Source organism: Coregonus clupeaformis, chromosome 20 (genome assembly GCF_020615455.1).
Source record: "Coregonus clupeaformis isolate EN_2021a chromosome 20, ASM2061545v1, whole genome shotgun sequence".
NCBI lineage: Eukaryota > Metazoa > Chordata > Actinopteri > Salmoniformes > Salmonidae > Coregonus > Coregonus clupeaformis.
The window spans coordinates 18,504,228-18,522,462 of NC_059211.1; the positions used below are offsets into that span (position 1 = coordinate 18,504,228).

The 18,235-nt window shown below is 45.6% G+C and overlaps 1 protein-coding gene across 2 annotated transcripts in view; it reads right to left on the reverse strand.

The window, feature by feature from the left end:
* LOC121533659 (microtubule-associated serine/threonine-protein kinase 3) overlaps window positions 1–476 on the reverse strand; it is a 44,884-nt gene extending 44,408 nt beyond the window's left edge. For both annotated transcript variants that reach the window (XM_041839788.2, XM_041839787.2), the window contains exon 1: window positions 24–476. In XM_041839788.2, the coding sequence (XP_041695722.1) occupies window positions 24–109 (86 nt within the window). In that variant the 5' untranslated portion in view covers window positions 110–476. The remainder of the gene's footprint in view (window positions 1–23) is intronic.
* Between the last annotated feature and the right edge of the window lie 17,759 nt (window positions 477–18,235).

The window sequence follows — 18,235 nt, forward strand, 5'->3', positions numbered from 1 at the left end:
ACATAAACCAGAACCTTTCCTACCTTTTTGATCGTTTTAGCATTGATCCTGTTACAAAATGAGACTTGTTGTGGGTTGGCACTGCGGTCCAGTAACATGGATCCGACATGGTGGATGTTGTTTAGAACGAAAAAGAACACAAATTCCGATCCAAAATAAATATTTATTTAATCTCCTTCTAGATGGTAGATACAGGCCCCGAAAATGGAAGCCACAAAACCACGGGTATACCCTCCATCGCCGTGGCAGTCTATTGTGTTCCCTAGACTAGCTAGTCAGCTTGGCTATCACCACTTCATTAAACTTCTTCATGACTTAGGAAGACAGCTTTCAGTGCCACCGTCGCTTTATTTTGCCTCATATCCAAGCACCTAGGCCTACATCTTCTGCCTGGATAGTGGTCCCGGTGGACATGGGCTACTCGCTCTGCTGACAAAACTCCATCGTTGACTGATAGCTTACGACCACACAGTAGACTTTTCACTAGTATTCTGTTAGTAGCACAAACAATGACGTCACTTCCGTGTTAATGAGGAAACCTTTCAAATAAAAGCCCCCATTTCAAAACATAGCAGAATCTACACTGAACAGAAATATAGACGCAACATGTAAAGTGTTGGTCCCATGTTTCATGAGCTGAAATAAAAGATCCCAGAAATTGACCATATGCATAAAAAGCTTATTTCTCTCAAATGTTGTGACACATTTGTTTACATCCCTGTTAGTGAGCATTCCTCCTTTGCCAAAATAATCCATCCACCTGACAGGTGTGGCATATCAATAAGCTAATTAAACAGCTTGATCATTACACAGGTGCACCTTGTGCTGGGGACAATAAAAGGCCACTCTAAAATGTGCAGTTTTGTCACAAAACACAATGCCACAGATGTCTCAAGTTTTGAGGGAGCGTGCAATTGGCATACTGACTGCAGGAATGTCAACCAGAGCTGTTGCCAGAGGATGAAATGTTAATTTCTCTACCATAAGCCGCCTCCAACGTCATTTTAGAGAATTTGGCAGTACGTCCAAACGGCCTCACAACCCGCAGACCAAGTGTATGGTGTCGTGTGGCAGAGCGGTTTGCGGATGTCAACGTTGTGAATAAAGTGCCCCATGGTGGCGGTGGGGTTATGGTATGGGCAGGCATAAGCTACGGACAACGAACACAATTGCATTTTATTGATGGCAATTTGAATGCTCAGCGATACTGTGACAAGATCCTGAGGCCAGTGGTGGAAAAAGTACCCAATTGTCATACTTGAGTAAAAGTAAAAGATACCTTAATAGAAAATGACTCAAGTAAAAGTGAAAGTCACCCAGTAAAATACTACTTGAGTAAAAGTCTAAAAGTATTTGGTTTTAAATATACTTAAGTATCAAAAGTAAATGTAATTGCTAAAAGTTACTTAATTATCAAAAGCAAAAGTAAAAGTATAAGTCATTTCAAATTCCTTATATTAAGTAAACCAGACGGCACCATTTTCTTGTTTTTTTAATTTACGGATAGCCAGGGGCACGCTCCAACACTCAGACATAATTACAAATGGCAGTAGGGATGACCAGGGATGTTCTCTTGATTAGTTTGTGAATTTGAAAATGTTCCTGTCCTGCTAAGAATTCAAAATGTAATGAGTACTTTTGGGTGTCAGGGAAAATGTATAGAGTAAAAAGTACATAATTTTATTTAGGAATGTAGTGAAGTAAAAGTAAAAGTTGACTTAAGCCAGTACATGTCCAGGCCCGTCTGAAGTTTGCTAGAGTGCATTTGGATGATCCAGAAGAGGATTGGGAGAATGTCATATGGTCAGATGAAACCAAAATAGAACTTTTTGGTAAAAACTCAACTCGTCATGTTTGGAAGACAAAGAATGCTGAGTTGCATCCAAAGAACACCATACCTACTGTGAAGCATGGGGGTGGAAACATCATGCTTTGCGGCTGTTTTTCTGCAAAGGGACCAGGACGACTGATCCGTGTAAAGGAAAGAATGAATGGGGCCATGTATCGTGAGATTTTGAGTGAAAACCTCCTTCCATCAGCAAGGGCATTGAAGATGAAACGTGGCTGGGTCTTTCAGCATGACATGATCCCAAACACACCGCCCGGGCAACGAAGGAGTGGCTTCATAAGAAGCATTTCAAGGTCCTGGAGTGGCCTAGCCAGTCTCCAGATCTCAACCCCATAGAAAATCTTTGGAGGGAGTTGAAAGTCCGTGTTGCCCAGCGACAACCCCAAAACATCACTGCTCTAGAGGAGACCTGCATGGAGGAATGGGCCAAAATACCAGCAACAGTGTGTGAAAACCTTGTGAAGACTTACAGAAAACGTTTGACCTGTGTCATTGCCAACAAAGGGTATATAACAAAGTATTGAGAAACTTTTGTTATTGACCAAATACTTATTTTCCACCATAATTTGCAAATAAATTCATAAAAAATCCTACAATGTGATTTTCTGGATTTTCTTTTCTCATTTTGTCTGTCATATATGACGTGTACCTATGATGAAAATTACAGGCCTCTCTCATCTTTTTAAGTGGGAGAACTTGCACAATTGGTGGCTGACTAAATACTTTTTTTCCCCACTGTAGATTCTACAGACCCTACTGAGTACTCCCAACCCCACTTTTACATCGGCACAGAGTAGTTTTTTCATATGCAGTGCACATACAGTGAGGGAAAAAAGTATTTGATCCCCTGCTGATTTTGTACGTTTGCCCACTGACAAATAAATGATCAGTCTATAATTTTAATGGTAGGTTTATTTGAACAGTGAGAGACAGAAAAACAACAACAAAATCCAGAAAAACGCATGTCAAAAATATTATGAATTGATTTGCATTTTAATGAGGGAAATAAGTATTTGACCCCTCTGCAAAACATGACTTAGTACTTGGTGGCAAAACCCTTGTTGGCAATCACAGAGGTCAGACGTTTCTTGTAGTTGGCCACCAGGTTTCCACACATCTCAGGAGGGATTTTGTCCCACTCCTCTTTGCAGATATTCTCCAAGTCATTAAGGTTTTGAGGCTGACGTTTGGCAACTCGAACCTTCAGCTCCCTCCACAGATTTTCTATGGGATTAAGGTCTGGAAACTGGCTAGGCCACTCCAGGACCTTAATGTGCTTCTTCTTGAGCTACTCATTTGTTGCCTTGGCCGTGTGTTTTGGGTCATTGTCATGCTGGAATACCCATCCACGACCCATTTTCAATGCCCTGGCTGAGGGAAGGAGGTTCTCACCCAAGATTTGACGGTACATGGCCCCGTCCATCGTCCCTTTGATGCAGTGAAGTTGTCCTGTCCCCTTAGCAGAAAACCACCCCCAAAGCATAATGTTTCCACCTCCATGTTTGACGGTGGGGATGGTGTTCTTGGGGTCATAGGCAGCATTTCTCTTCCTCCAAACACGGCGAGTTGAGTTGATGCCAAAGAGCTCGATTTTGGTCTCATCTGACCACAACACTTTCACCCAGTTCTCCTCTGAATCATTCATTCAGAACTTCAGACGGGCATGTATATGTGCTTTCTTGAGCAGGGGGACCAGTCCTTCATGGCGTAGTGTGTTACCAATTGTTTTCTTGGTGACTATGGTCCCAGCTGCCTTGAGATCATTGACAAGATCCTCCCGTGTAGTTCTGGGCTGATTCCTCACCGTTCTCATGATCATTGCAACTCCACGAGGTGAGATCTTACATGGAGCCCCAGGCCGAGGGAGATTGACAGTTCTTTTGTGTTTCTTCCATTTGCGAATAATCGCACCAACTGTTGTCACCTTCTCACCAAGCTGCTTGGCGACGGTCTTGTAGCCCATTCCAGCCTTGTGTAGGTATACAATCTTGTCCCTGACATCCTTGGAGAGCTCTTTGGTCTTGGCCATGGTGGAGAGTTTGGAATCTGATTGATTGATTGCTTCTGTGGACAGGTGTCTTTTATACAGGTAACAAGCTGAGAACAAGCCAGGCTCTGTCGCAGCCGGCCGCGACCGGGAGACCCATGGGCGGCACACAATTGGCCCAGCGTTGTCCAGGGTAGGGGAGGGAATGGCCGGCAGGGATGTAGCTCAGTTGATAGAGTATGGCGTTTGCAACGCCAGGGTTGTGGGTTCGATTCCCACGGGGGGCCAGTATATAAAAAAAAATTTATTCACTAACTGTAAGTCGCTCTGGATAAGAGCGTCTGCTAAATGACTAAAATGTAAATGTAAAATTAGGAGCACTACCTTTAAGAGTGTGCTCCTAATCTTAGCTCGTTACCTGTATAAAATACACCTGGGAGCCAGAATCCTTTCTGATTGAAAACATGCGTTTTTCTGGATTTTTTTGTTGTTATTCTGTCTCTCACTGTTCAAATAAACCTACCATTAAAATTATAGACTGATCATTTCTTTGTCAGTGGGCAAACGTACAAAATCAGCAGGGGATCAAATACTTTTTTCCCTCACTGTACCTCTGCTGCTGAGGATAAGTTCATTAGAGTTACCAGCCTCAGAAATTGCAGCCCAAATAAATGCTTCACAGAGTTCAAGTGACACATCTCAACATCAACTGTTCAGAGGGGACTGTGTGAATCACTCCCTCATGGTCGAATTGCTGCTAAGAAACCACTACTAGCCCTATTTAGTAAAAGACCAAGTCCATATTACGGCAAGAACAGCTCAAATAAGCAAAGAGAAACGACAGTCCGTCATTACTTTAAGACATGAAGGTCAGTCAATACGGAACATTTCAAGAACTTTGAAAGTTTCTTCAAGTGCAGTCGCAAAAACCATCAAGCGCTATGATGAAACTGGCTCTCATGAGGACCACCACAGTAATGCAAGACCCAGAGTTACCTCTGCTGCAGAGGATAAGTTCATTAGAGTTACCAGCCTCAGAAATTGCAGCCCAAATAAATGCTTCACAGAGTTCAAGTAACAGACACATCTCAAAATCAACTGTTCAGAGGAGACTGTGTGAATCAGGCCTTCATGGTCGAATTGCTGCTAAGAAACCACTACTAAAGGACATCAATGAGAAGAAGAGACCTGCTTGGGCCAAGAAACACAAGCAATGGACATTAGACCAGTGGAAACGTGTCCTTTGGTCTGGAGTCCAAATTGGAGATTTTTGGTTCAAAACGCAGTGTCTTTGTGAGACACGGTGTGGGTGAATGGATGATCTCTGCATGTGTAGTTCCCACCGTAAAGCATAGAGGAGGAGGTGTTATGGTGTGGGGGTGCTTTGCTGGTGACACTGTCTGTGATTTATTTAGAATTCAAGGCACACTTAACCAGCATGGCTACCACAGCATTCTACAGCGATACACCATCCCATTTGGTTTGGGCTTAGTGGGACTATCATTTGTTTTTCAACAGAACAATGAACCAACACACCTCCAGGCTGTGTAAGGGCTATTTTACCAAGAAGGAGAGTGATGGAGTTCTGTGTCAGATGACCTGGCCTCCACAATCACCCGACCTTAACCCAATTGAGATGGTTTGGGATGAGTCAGACGGCAGAGTGAACGAAAAGCAGCCAACAAGTGCTCAGTATATGTGGGAACTCCTTCAAGACTGTTGGAAAAGCATTCCAAGTGAAGCTGGTTGAGAGAATGCCAAGAGTGTGCAAAGCTGTCATCAAGGCAAAGGGTGGCTATTTGAAGAATCTCAAATATATAATATATTTTGATTTGTTTAACACTTTTTTGGTTACTACATGATTCCATATGTGTTATTTCTTAGTTTTGGTGTCTTCACTATTATTCTACAATGTAGAAAATAGTACAAATAAAGAAAAACACTTGAATGAGTAGGTCTGTCCAAACTTTTGACTGGTACTGTATATATATATATATATATATATATATATATATATATATATATATATATATATATACACACATACATATACATATACATATATACACATATATACACATACATATACACACATATATACACACATATATATATACACATACATATATACACAAATACACACACATATGTATATACACACATATATATAAACACATATATATATATACACACATTTATATATATATATATATATACACATATACATGTATATATACACACATATATATATATACACATACACATATATATACACACATATACACATATATATACACATGTATATATACACATATATACACATACACACATATATACATATACATATATACATGTATATATACACACATATATATATACATATATACACATATATACACATACATACAGTGAGGGAAAAAAGTATTTGATCCCCTGCTGATTTTGTACGTTTGCCCACTGACAAAGACATGATCAATCTATAATTTTAATGGTAGGTTTATTTGAACAGTGAGAGACAGAATAACAACAACAAAATCCAGAAAAACGCATGTCAAAAATGTTTTAAATTGATTTGCATTTTAATGAGGGAAATAAGTATTTGACCCCCTCTCAATCAGAAAGATTTCTGGCTCCCAGGTGTCTTTTATACAGGTAACGAGCTGAGATTAGGAGCACACTCTTAAAGGGAGTGCTCCTAATCTCAGTTTATTACCTGTATAAAAGACACCTGTCCACAGAAGCAATCAATCAATCAGATTCCAAACTCTCCACCATGGCCAAGACCAAAGAGCTCTCCAAGGATGTCAGGGACAAGATTGTAGACCTACACAAGGCTGGAATGGGCTACAAGACCATCGCCAAGCAGCTTGGTGAGAAGGTGACAACAGTTGGTACGATTATTCGCAAATGGAAGAAACACAAAAGACTGTCAATCTCCTTCGGCCTGGGGCTCCATGCAAGATCTCACCTCGTGGAGTTGCAATGATCATGAGAACGGTGAGGAATCAGCCCAGAACTACATGGGAGGATCTTGTCAATGATTTCAAGGCAGCTGGGACCATAGTCACCAAGAAAACAATTGGTAACACACTACGCCGTGAAGGACTGAAATCCTGCAGCGCCCGCAAGGTCCCCCTGCTCAAGAAAGCACATATACAGGCCCGTCTGAAGTTTGCCAATGAACATCTGAATGATTCAGAGGAGAACTGGGTGAAAGTGTTGTGGTCAGATGAGACCAAAATGGAGCTCTTTGGCATCAACTCAACTCGCCGTGTTTGGAGGAGGAGGAATGCTGCCTATGACCCCAAGAACACCATCCCCACCGTCAAACATGGAGGTGGAAACATTATGCTTTGGGGGTGTTTTTCTGCTAAGGGGACAGGACAACTTCACCGCATCAAAGGGTCGATGGACGGGGCCATGTACCGTCAAATCTTGGGTGAGAACCTCCTTCCCTCAGCCAGGGCATTGAAACTGGGTCGTGGATGGGTATTCCAGCATGACAATGACCCAAAACACACGGCCAAGGCAACAAAGGAGTGACTCAAGAAGAAGCACATTAAGGTCCTGGAGTGGCCTAGCCAGTCTCCAGACCTTAATCCCATAGAAAATCTGTGGAAGGAGCTGAAGGTTCGAGTTGCCAAACATCAGGCTCGAAACCTTAATGACTTGGAGAAGATCTGCAAAGAGGAGTGGGACAAAATCCCTCCTGAGATGTGTGCAAACCCTGGTGGCCAACTACAAGAAACGTCTGACCTCTGTGATTGCCAACAAGGGTTTTGCCACCAAGTACTAAGTCATGTTTTGCAGTGTGGTCAAATACTTATTTCCATCATTAAAATGCAAATGAATTTAAAACATTTTTGACATGCTTTTTGCTGGATTTTTTGTTGTTATTCTGTCTCTCACTGTTCAAATAAACCTACCATTAAAATTATAGACTGATCATTTCTTTGTCAGTGGGCAAACGTACAAAAACCGGCAGGGGATCAAATACTTTTTTCCCTCACTGTATATATATATATACATATATATACACATATATATATACATATATACACTTACATATATACACATATATATACACATATATACACACACACATATATATTTACACATATATACACACACACACATATATTTAGACATATATACACATATATATATATACACATATATACACACATATATACACATACACATATATACACATTGTCACGCCCTGACCTGGAGAGACTGTTATTCTCTAGGTAGTTTGGTCAGGGTGTGAAACTCTATGTATTGTATTTCTATGTTTGGCCGGGTGTGGTTCCCAATCAGAGGCAGCTGTCGCTCGTTGTCTCTGATTGGGGATCATACTTAGGCAGCCAGTTTTCCTACCTGGGTTGTGGATCTTGTTTGTGTTCCTGTTAGGCTTGTTTCGTGATTAGCCCATAGGACTTCACGGTTTCGTTGATTTTGTTATTTTGTCTAGTTTTTATCCTGTTTAATAAACATGTACGCATACCACACTGCAACTTGGTCTGACCTGTTCCTCAACGATCGTGACAGAAGATCCCACCACCAACGGACCAAGCAGCGTGCCCAGGAGCAGCAGACACCCCGGACACAGGTGGAGGAGCAGAGACTTGGGGGGAGATAAGAGAGGATCTGGCCAAGCATATGGAGGCCCTGAAAAAGATGAGGGTGGTGAAGGAGAGAGTAGCCGATAGAGGACCCTGGGCGAAGGAGGAAGCCCAGGCAGGAGAGGAGAAACGGCGACCCAAAAGGACGCAGTCACGTAGAAAGCCCGAGAAGCAGCCCCAAGACAATTTTTTGGGGGGGCACACAGGGTGGTTGGCAGAGCCAGGGTTCAGAGCAGAGCCAACTCCCCGTACTCACGCTAGGAAGCGTGTGACCGTGCAGGCTCTGTGTTATGCGGAGCTACGCACTGTGTCGCCAGTGCGCCGGCACAGTCCAGTGCATCCTGTGCTAGCGCCACGCACGTGCCATGCGGAAATGGGCATCCAGCCAGGACGAGTTGTGCCCGTCTCCAGTAAGCCTCCTCGGTCCAGCATATGCTGAGCCGGTTCTACGTATTGTGTCGCGCGTGCACAGCCCAGTGCGTCCTGTGCTAACGCCACACACGTACTGTGCAGAAGTGGGCATCCAGCCAGGACGGGTTGTGCCAGCTCTACGCTCCAGACCTCCAGTGCGCCTCCACAGTCCGGTACACCCCGTTCCTGCTCCCCGCACCAAACCAGTGGTGCCTGTCGCCAGCCCGGTAAGCCCCGTACCTGCTCCCCGCACCAAAACAGTGGTGCGCGTATCCAGTCCGGTACGGCCCGTGCCAGCTCCTCGCACCAAACCTGTGGTGCGTGTCGCCAGCCCGGTACGCACCAAACCTGTGGTGCGTGTCTCCAGTCCGGCACGACCCGTGCCTGCTCCTCGCACCAGACCAGTGGTGCGTGTTCCCAGTCCAGCTCCGGTCAGCGGTTCCACTCCGGAGCCAGAGCAGTCCGCTCCACCAGTGCCCAGTCCAGCTCCGGTCAGCGGCTCCACTCTGGAGCCAGAGCAGTCCGCTCCACCGGTGCCCAGTCCAGCTCCGGTCAGCGGTTCTACTCCGGAGCCAGGGCAGTCCGCTCCACCGGGGTCCATTTCAGCTCCGGTCAGCGGCTCCACTCCGGAGCCAGAGCAGTCTGCTCCACTGGTGCCCAGTCCAGCTCCGGTCAGCGGATCCACTCCGGAGCCAGAGCAGTACGCTCCACCGGTGCCCAGTCCAGCTCCGGTCAGCGGTTCCACTCCGGAGCCAGAGTAGTCCGCTCCACCGGGGTCCAGTTCAGCTCCGGTCAGCGGCTCCACTCCAGACCCAGAAGTCAGCCCCTCTCCAGGGTCGGGGCCTCCCACACCAGGGTCCAGACAGGGCTTGGTGCATCGCGGGAGGATTGCCGATCCAGGCCCAGACGTCAGCCCTTCTCCAAGTTCGGGGTCTCCCACACCAGGGTCCAGACAGGGCTTGGTGCATCGTGGGAGGAAGGAGAGGGGAAGCATCGCGCCGAGGTCCAGACCAGACCAGGGGCTCAACGGGGAGGCAGAGAGGGAGAGGTCGTCACGTCCGGGCCGGAGCCGCCTCCGAAGCTGAATGCCCACCCGGACAGGACGACTGCACCGTATTGAGGGGAGGATGGATGGGGCCATGTATTGCGAGATCTTGGCCAACAACCTCCTTCCCTCAGTAAGAGCATTGAAGATGGGTTGTGGCTGGGTTTTCCAGCATGACAACGACCCGAAACACACAGCCAGGGCAACTAAGGAGTGGCTCCGTAAGAAGCATCTCAAGGTCCTGGAGTGGCCTAGCCAGTCTCCAGACCAGAACCCAATAGAAAATCTTTGGAGAGAGCTGAAAGTCCGTATTGCCCAGTGACAGCCCCGAAACCTGAAGGATCTGGAGAAGGTCTGTATGGAGGAGTGGGCCAAAATCCCTGCTGCAGTGTGTGCAAACCTGGTCAAGACCTACAGCAAACGTATGATCTCTGTAATTGCAAACAAAGGTTTCTGTACCAAATATTAAGTTCTGCTTTTCTGATGTATCAAATACTTATGTCATGCAATAAAATGCAAATTAATTACTTAAAAATCATACAATGTGATTTTCTGGATTTTTGTTTTAGATTCCGTCTCTCACAGTTGAAGTGTACCTATGATAAAAATTATAGACCTCTACATGCTTTGTAAGTAGGAAAACCTTCAAAATCGGCAGTGTATCAAATACTTGTTCTCCCCACTGTATATATAATTACACACACACATATACATATATATATATATATATATATATATACACACTACTGTTGAAAAGTTTGGTGTCACTACACTGTATTTCTGATCAATTTGACAGACACCTCACAGGTCCTCAACTGGCAGCTTTTTTTAATTATTATTTTTATTTTAGCAGACACTCTTATCCAGAGCGACTTACAGTTAGTGAGTGCATACATTCTTTTTTTTATACTGGCCCCCCGTGGGAATCAAACCCACAACCCTGGCGTTGCAAACACCATGCTCTACCAACTGAGCTACATCCCTGCCGGCCATTCCCTCCCCTACCCTGGACAACGCTGGGCCAATTGTGCGCCGCCCCATGGGTCTCCCGGTTGCGGCCGGCCACGACAGAGCCTGTATTCTAAACAGGATCTCTAGTGGCACAGCTAGCACTGCGATGCAGTGCCTTAGACCACTGCGCCACTCAGCTTCATTAAATAGTACTCGCAAAACACCAGTCTCAACATCAACAGTGAAGGGGCGACTCCAAGATGCTGACCTTCTAGGCAGAGTTGCAAATAAAAAGTCATATCTCAGACTGGCCAATAAAAATAAAAGATGGGCAAAAGAACACAGACACTGGACTTTTTCTTTGCAACTCTGCCTATTTCAGCCTCCCGGAGTCGCCTCTTCACTGTTGACGTTGAGACTGGTGTTTTGCGGGTACTATTTATTGAAGCTGCCAGTTGAGGACCTGTGAGGCGTCTGTTTCTCAAACTAGATCCTCTAATGTATTTGTCATCTTGCTCAGTTGTGCACCAGGGCCTCCCACTCCTATTTATATTTTGGTTAGAGCCAGTTTGCACTGTTCTGTGAAGGGAGTAGTACACAGCGTTGTACGAGATGTTCAGTTTTTTGGCAATTTTTCGCATGGAATAGCCTTCATTTCTCAGAACAAGAATAGACTGACGGGTTTCAGAATTAAGTTATTTGTTTCTGGCCATTTTGAGCCTGTAATCGAACCCATAATTGCTGATGCTCCAGATACTCAACTAAGGGTTTTCTAATGATTAATTAGCCTTTTAAAATGATCAACTTGGATTAGCAAACACAACGTGCCATTGGAACATAGGACTGATGGTTGCTGATAATGGGCCTCTGTACGCCTATGTAGATATTCCATTAAAAATCAGCCGTTTCCAGCTACAATAGCCATTTACAACATTAACAATGTCTACACTGTATTTCTGATCAATTTGATGTTATTTTAATGGACAAAAAAATTGTGTTTCTTTCGAAAACAAGGACATTTCTAAGTGACACCAAACATTTGAACGGTAGTGTATATATATATATATATATATATATATATATATATATATATATATCTGCTATCCAGCATAATATCCTGCTGCCAGGAGAACGGTAATGTAGACTTCTACAACGCTTAAAATGAATTGTTGTGACTATGAGGTAATCGATGTAGTTGGGATATACCATAGCCGTTCATGGGAAGGGGAGAGGTGACAACGTATTGAAAGCCCCTATTGGCCTATACTACCAAAAGTGGTTTATACCCATTTTCTCATGACCCCCATATAAATAATGTAAAGGTTACTTACTGCCAATGTATTTCCTCTGTACATTTTGGCATCAAATGGATTCATAATTACATTCAATAAGACTTGAATAAAAACATATATGAGATTGGTTTTAGCCTAACCTCATAGGCATAAGCCTATCTGAGACAGTTCCTCTGACATAGGCTTCTTTAATTCATTACATTTAAACTGAATTCCATTCTTGTGTTGAGAATTACAACCTAAGTATCTCATATTTCTAAAAATTCTAAACAAATATCAGTTTTGCAAGGAACTGGGAGATCATCAACATAGGATAACCCTTTTAAACAGAATTATTTTTCACTATAAATGTCATGTTAATATAAAATCTAGCTATGTCAGTAAGTTTCTCAGACCACTCCTTCCCCTTTCCAGATAGTTGCCCTACCCCCCTATCCTTGGTTGGATCCACACCTGACTCAGCGGTGTCAAAGTATACCACAAGTAAACCAGACTTGGTGAGATTCATGTCAGGCAATTAACAGGCAACAATCAAAATGGATGACAGCATGGCTATTTTGACTCCTTCCAGCGCAGGCATTGACTTACACAACTCAAATATTATGGGTGTGACCCTGGTGTCAAGTGTTTAAGTCATTAGGATTTGTTTCACATGCCCTGTGGTCAGAATGAGAGGTCTTAACCATCCACAATGGTAACAGGGTCCTCCTAGAGATCAGACTTTTTCGAAACAATGCAATGTGTTTTTAGGTAAGCCTAATGCACTGTATGTCGACCATGTGTATTACATTGTGAATACATTATGTGGAAATGTTTTTGTTCTGCAGATTTGTGTCTTGTAATGTCTGATTGTTAAATATTTTGCTGTGCCACATCTCTTTGTACGTTCCCAATCATACAAGTCATGCTATCAAAAAAAATACCCACACAGTTTGGTAATGTAAGTGATACAATGTAAAAACGTAAATATACACAGGTTAATGATTTAGGTATGATAATACATCTAAGAGGCAAATGGATAAACCATTAATGATGTTATAGTTGGAGCCTCGTGAATTGTAGCTTGTGGTGTCCAGCGGTGCAGTAAGAATGGCATCTGAAGTCTCTGTGCTAATAGAAAAGGTCAGCCTCTCAAATCAAGTGACACGTTTTTTTTAAAAATACATTTGAGAGGGACTCAACTGTGCGGCATGATAAATCCATTTGCTCAACAGATCTGGTTATTTTACTGGAGATGACAAGCAACTTTAAAGTGTACTTCAGTGGAGGCTCCTCAAAGGAGGAAGGGGAGGACCATCCTCCTCAGTGAATTTCATAAAATTAAAATTGTGAAACATTTAAAAAAGTTATCCCTTTTAGATAAAACTATACTAAATATATTCACGTCACCAAATAATTGATTAAAACATACTGTTTTACAATGAAGGTCTATGGTCTACTATAGCCTCTGTAGGTTAGCACCATGGTGTAGCCGGAGGACAGTTAGCTTTTGTCCTCCTCTGGGTACATTGACTTCAATACAAAACCTAGGAGGCTCATGGTTCTCACCCCCTTCCATAGACTTACACAGTAATTATGACAACTTCCGGAGGACGTCCTCCAACCTATCAGAGCTCTTGCAGCATGAACTGACATGTTGTCCACCCAATCAAAAGATCAGAGAATGAATCTAGTACTGAAAGCATAAGCTACAGCTAGCTAGCACTGCAGTGCATAAAATGTGGTGAGTAGTTGACTCAAAGAGAGAGAAAGACAATAGTTGAACAGTTTTGAACAAATGAATTTCTTCCAAAATTAAGGAGAAGCAACACAGACAGACAGACAGACAGACAGACAGACAGACAGACAGAGATATATAGCTATATTTGGTTGTATTTAAAAACAAACTTTCACTTAGCTAGTGAATGCAGCTAGCTAGTTTAGCGTACCCAAACACCTGGCTCAAACAGATAGGGATGCTATGCTAGCTAGCTTACTATGGCCATCCAACACTGGAACTTTTCCAAGTCAAGGTAAGCTTTTGGTTTTATTAATTTATTGCCACTGGGGCCCATCGGTGTAACTGCTAAACTGCTTTCTGATTGTACACTGTACTGCATGATTGTAGCTAGCGGGTTTACCAACGCGTTATCTCTAGTAGCTATGTTGACTATGATGTGATAAGGATGTAAGCTGTGTGTAGCAGTTATAGCGGTCATGATATGAAGGTTTGGGTTGGAAAGGTTTTTTCGCCTGGTCACAGACAGCTGATGTGTTGTGCTCCGAAGTCCACAAGCGAAGGGAAAAGGTGAGAGGAGGAGAGCGCATAGATAGTTGCGCGAAGGAATTATATATACAACGAGCAAAGTGATCATGCTGTTTTTAAGTGGCTGCTATGAAAGTGAACTGTGTTTGCGTGTGATCAGGGGTGTATTCATTCTGCCGATTCTGTTGAAAAACGTTTCTTAAATGGAAGCAAACGGAACGGGGATAAAAATACCTGAATTTGTCCAATACAAATTCACATTTGCAACTGTTGGACTAATGATTACTCCCTAGATCAGCTAGATGCGGGCAAGAGTGTGTATCACTGTATGTCACCTTGATTACTCAAAATTCTCTACGTTATAAACTTTCATTCATAGGCTAGGTTTTAGCAGCCTCATGATGGGTACAGGGAAAATGTGAGTATCATGTAGTAGCCTAAACCTATCAACGTTTCATTGAGCTGGGTGAATGGAATACGAATGACAGTCATCCATTATGCTGTAATAGAAATAAGGCCATGCTCATAAAAATGTGTATCATCCTCCCTCATCTTAAATGGCACCGACCACCACTGGTGTATTTATTGCTAGGGAGCCTGGGGTCTATTCTGCACAGGAGCAATCAGAGATTATGTAGCTGGACCAGAGATGGGATTTGCTAGAAGATTACAGTTACATTAGGTGTAATTCCAGTGAACTACAAGTAGGTGTCATAATGTGAGGTGTAGGTGGGTTTGAAGTCAGGCGCAGGACACCGAGGATAGTCCAAAATGTTTACTAAAGTCCAAAATGAACAAAGTACAAACACTGTGCTCGGCCACAAAACAAACAAGGTGGCGACTAAGCGCAATTACGCACAGACACGCGTAATTACAACAATGCACAAAACACGACACGAAACACAAGACGACTGGCGAAAACAACACACAACTAATCCATACAAACACAGGGAACTTATAGGACATGTAATCAACGCAAACCAGACACAGGTGCAACGGACAGACAAAAGCAATCGCACATGAAACATCCAACGGTGGCAGCTAGTACTCCGGGGACGGCGAACGCCTTTGCCTGCCCGAACCAGGAGGAGGAGCAGTCTCGGCCGAAACCGTGACAGTACCCCCCCCTTGACGCGCGGCTCCAGCCGTGCGCCGACCCCGACCTCGGGGACGGCCAGGAGGACGCGGACCCGGGCGCGTGGGATGCCCATGGTGGAACTCTGTCAGGAGGGATGGATCGAGGATGTCCCTCCTGGGCACCCAGCACCGTTCCTCCGGACCGTACCCCTCCCACTCCACGAGATATTGGAGACCACTCCTCCGGCGCCTGGAGTCCAAGATGGTCCGGACCCTGTACGCCGGGGCCCCCTCGATGTCCAAAGGGGGCGGAGGGGTCTCTCCTATCTCCTCTTCTTGGAGTGGGCCAGCTACCACCGGCCTGAGAAGAGACACATGGAACGAGGGGTTAACATTTTTGTACTCAATAGGCAGTTGTAATCTGTAACACACCTCGTTCAATCTTCTCAGGACTTTGAAGGGCCCCCACAAACCGCCGACCCAGCTTCCGGCAGGGCAGGCGGAGGGGCAGGTTTCGAGTCGAGAGCCAGACTCGATCTCCCGGTGCGTACACCGGCCCCTCACTGCGGTGGCGATCGGCGCTCGCCTTGTGTTGACGGATGGCACGCTGCAGATGGACATGGGCAGCGTCCCACGTCTCCTCCGAGCGCCGAATCCACTCGTCCACCGCAGGGGCCTCGGTCTGGCTCTCGTGCCACGGTGCCAGGACCGGCTGATACCCTAAAATACACTGGAAAGGTGTTAATCCGGTGGAGGAGTGGCGGAGAGAGTTCTGGGCCATCTCTGCCCAGGGGATATACCTCGACCACTCCTCCGGCCGGTCCCGGCAATAGGACCTCAAAAACCTACCCACATCCTGGTTAACACGTTCAACCTGCCCATTGCTCTCTGGGTGGTACCCCGAGGTAAGGCTAACCGAGACCCCCAGGCGTTCCATAAAAGCCCCCCAGACTCTGGAGGTGAACTGGGGACCTCGGTCGGACACAATATCCTCGGGGACCCCATAGTGCCGGAACACGTGGGTAAAGAGGGCCTCGGCGGTCTGTAGGGCAGTAGGGAGACCCGGCAGTGGGAGGAGACGACAGGCCTTAGAAAACCGATCCACAACGACCAAAATGGTGGTATTACCCCTGGGAAGGGGGTAGATCGGTCACAAAATCTACCGATAGGTGGGACCATGGTCGTTGTGGAACGGGCAGAGGATGTAACTTACCCCTGGGCAAATGTCTAGGTGCCTTACACTGGGCACACACCGAGCAGGAGGAGACATAAAACCTCACATCCCTGGCTAACGTTGGCCACCAGTATTTCACGCTAAGGCAGTGCACCGTCCGACCAATACCAGGATGTCCAGAGGAGGGTGATGTATGAGCCCAAGAAATAAGCCGATCACGAACCTCGAGCGGAACGTACGTCCGCCCCACAGGACACTCGGGGGAGTAGGGTCGGTACGCAGCGCCCGCTCGATTTCCGCATCGACCTCCCACACTACCGGAGCCACCAGACAAGACTCCGGAAGTATGGAAGTGGGCTCAATGGACCTCTCCTCCGTGTCATACTGCCGGGACAGTGCGTCTGCCTTACCGTTCTGGGACCCAGGGATGTATGTGATCTTAAAAACAAACCGGGTCAGGAACATGTTCCACCTAGCCTGACGAGGGTTCAATCTCCTAGCTGCCCGGATGTACTCCAGGTTACGGTGATCAGTCAGAATGAGAAAAGGGTGTTGAGCCCCCTCAAGCCAATGCCTCCACACCTTTAGGGCCTGGACTACAGCTAACAGCTCCCTGTCCCCAACGTCATAATTGCGCTCCGCCGAGCTGAGCTTCTTGGAGTAGAACGCACAGGGGCGGAGCTTAGGTGGCGTGCCGGACCGTTGTGACAGGACTGCCCCAATACCGGTCTCGGACGCGTCCACCTCTACTTGGAAAGGCAAAGAGGGATCCGGATGCGCCAGCACCGGGGCCGAGGCGAACAGGTTCTTCAGCTTGACAAATGCCCTGTCCGCCTCAGCTGTCCACTGCAAGCGCACCGGACCCCCTTTAGCAGAGACGTAATGGGAGCTGCAACCTGTCCAAAGCCCCGGATAAACCTCCGATAGTAATTAGCAAAACCCAAGAACCGCTGCACCTCTTTTACGGTGGTTGAGTTTGCCAATTACGCACAGCCGATACCCGATCTACCTCTATCTCCACGCCAGACGCGGACAACCGATAACCCAAAAAAGAGACGGACTCCTGGAAGAACAAGCATTTCTCTGCCTTGACATACAAGTCATGCTCCAACAGTCGTCTCAATACTCGGCGCACCTGGGCTACATGCTCGGCTCGTGTAGAAGAATACACTAGAATGTCGTCAATGTACACCACTACACCCTGCCCATGCATGTCCCGGAAAATCTCATCAACAAAGGATTGGAAGACTGAAGGAGCATTCATTAACCCGTATGGCATGACGAGATACTCGTAATGACCCGAGGTGGTGCTAAATGCTGTTTTCCATTCATCCCCCTCCCTAATGCGCACCAAATTGTACGCGCTCCTGAGATCCAACTTTGTGAAGAAACGCGCTCCGCGTAATGACTCCGTCATCGTCGCAATCAGTGGAAGTGGGTAACTGTATTTTACGGTGATCTGATTGAGACTACGGTAATCAATACACGGGCGCAATCCCCCGTCCTTTTTCTTCACAAAGAAGAAACTCGAGGAGACCGGAGAAGTAGAGGGCCGTATGTATCCCTGTGCCAAGGACTC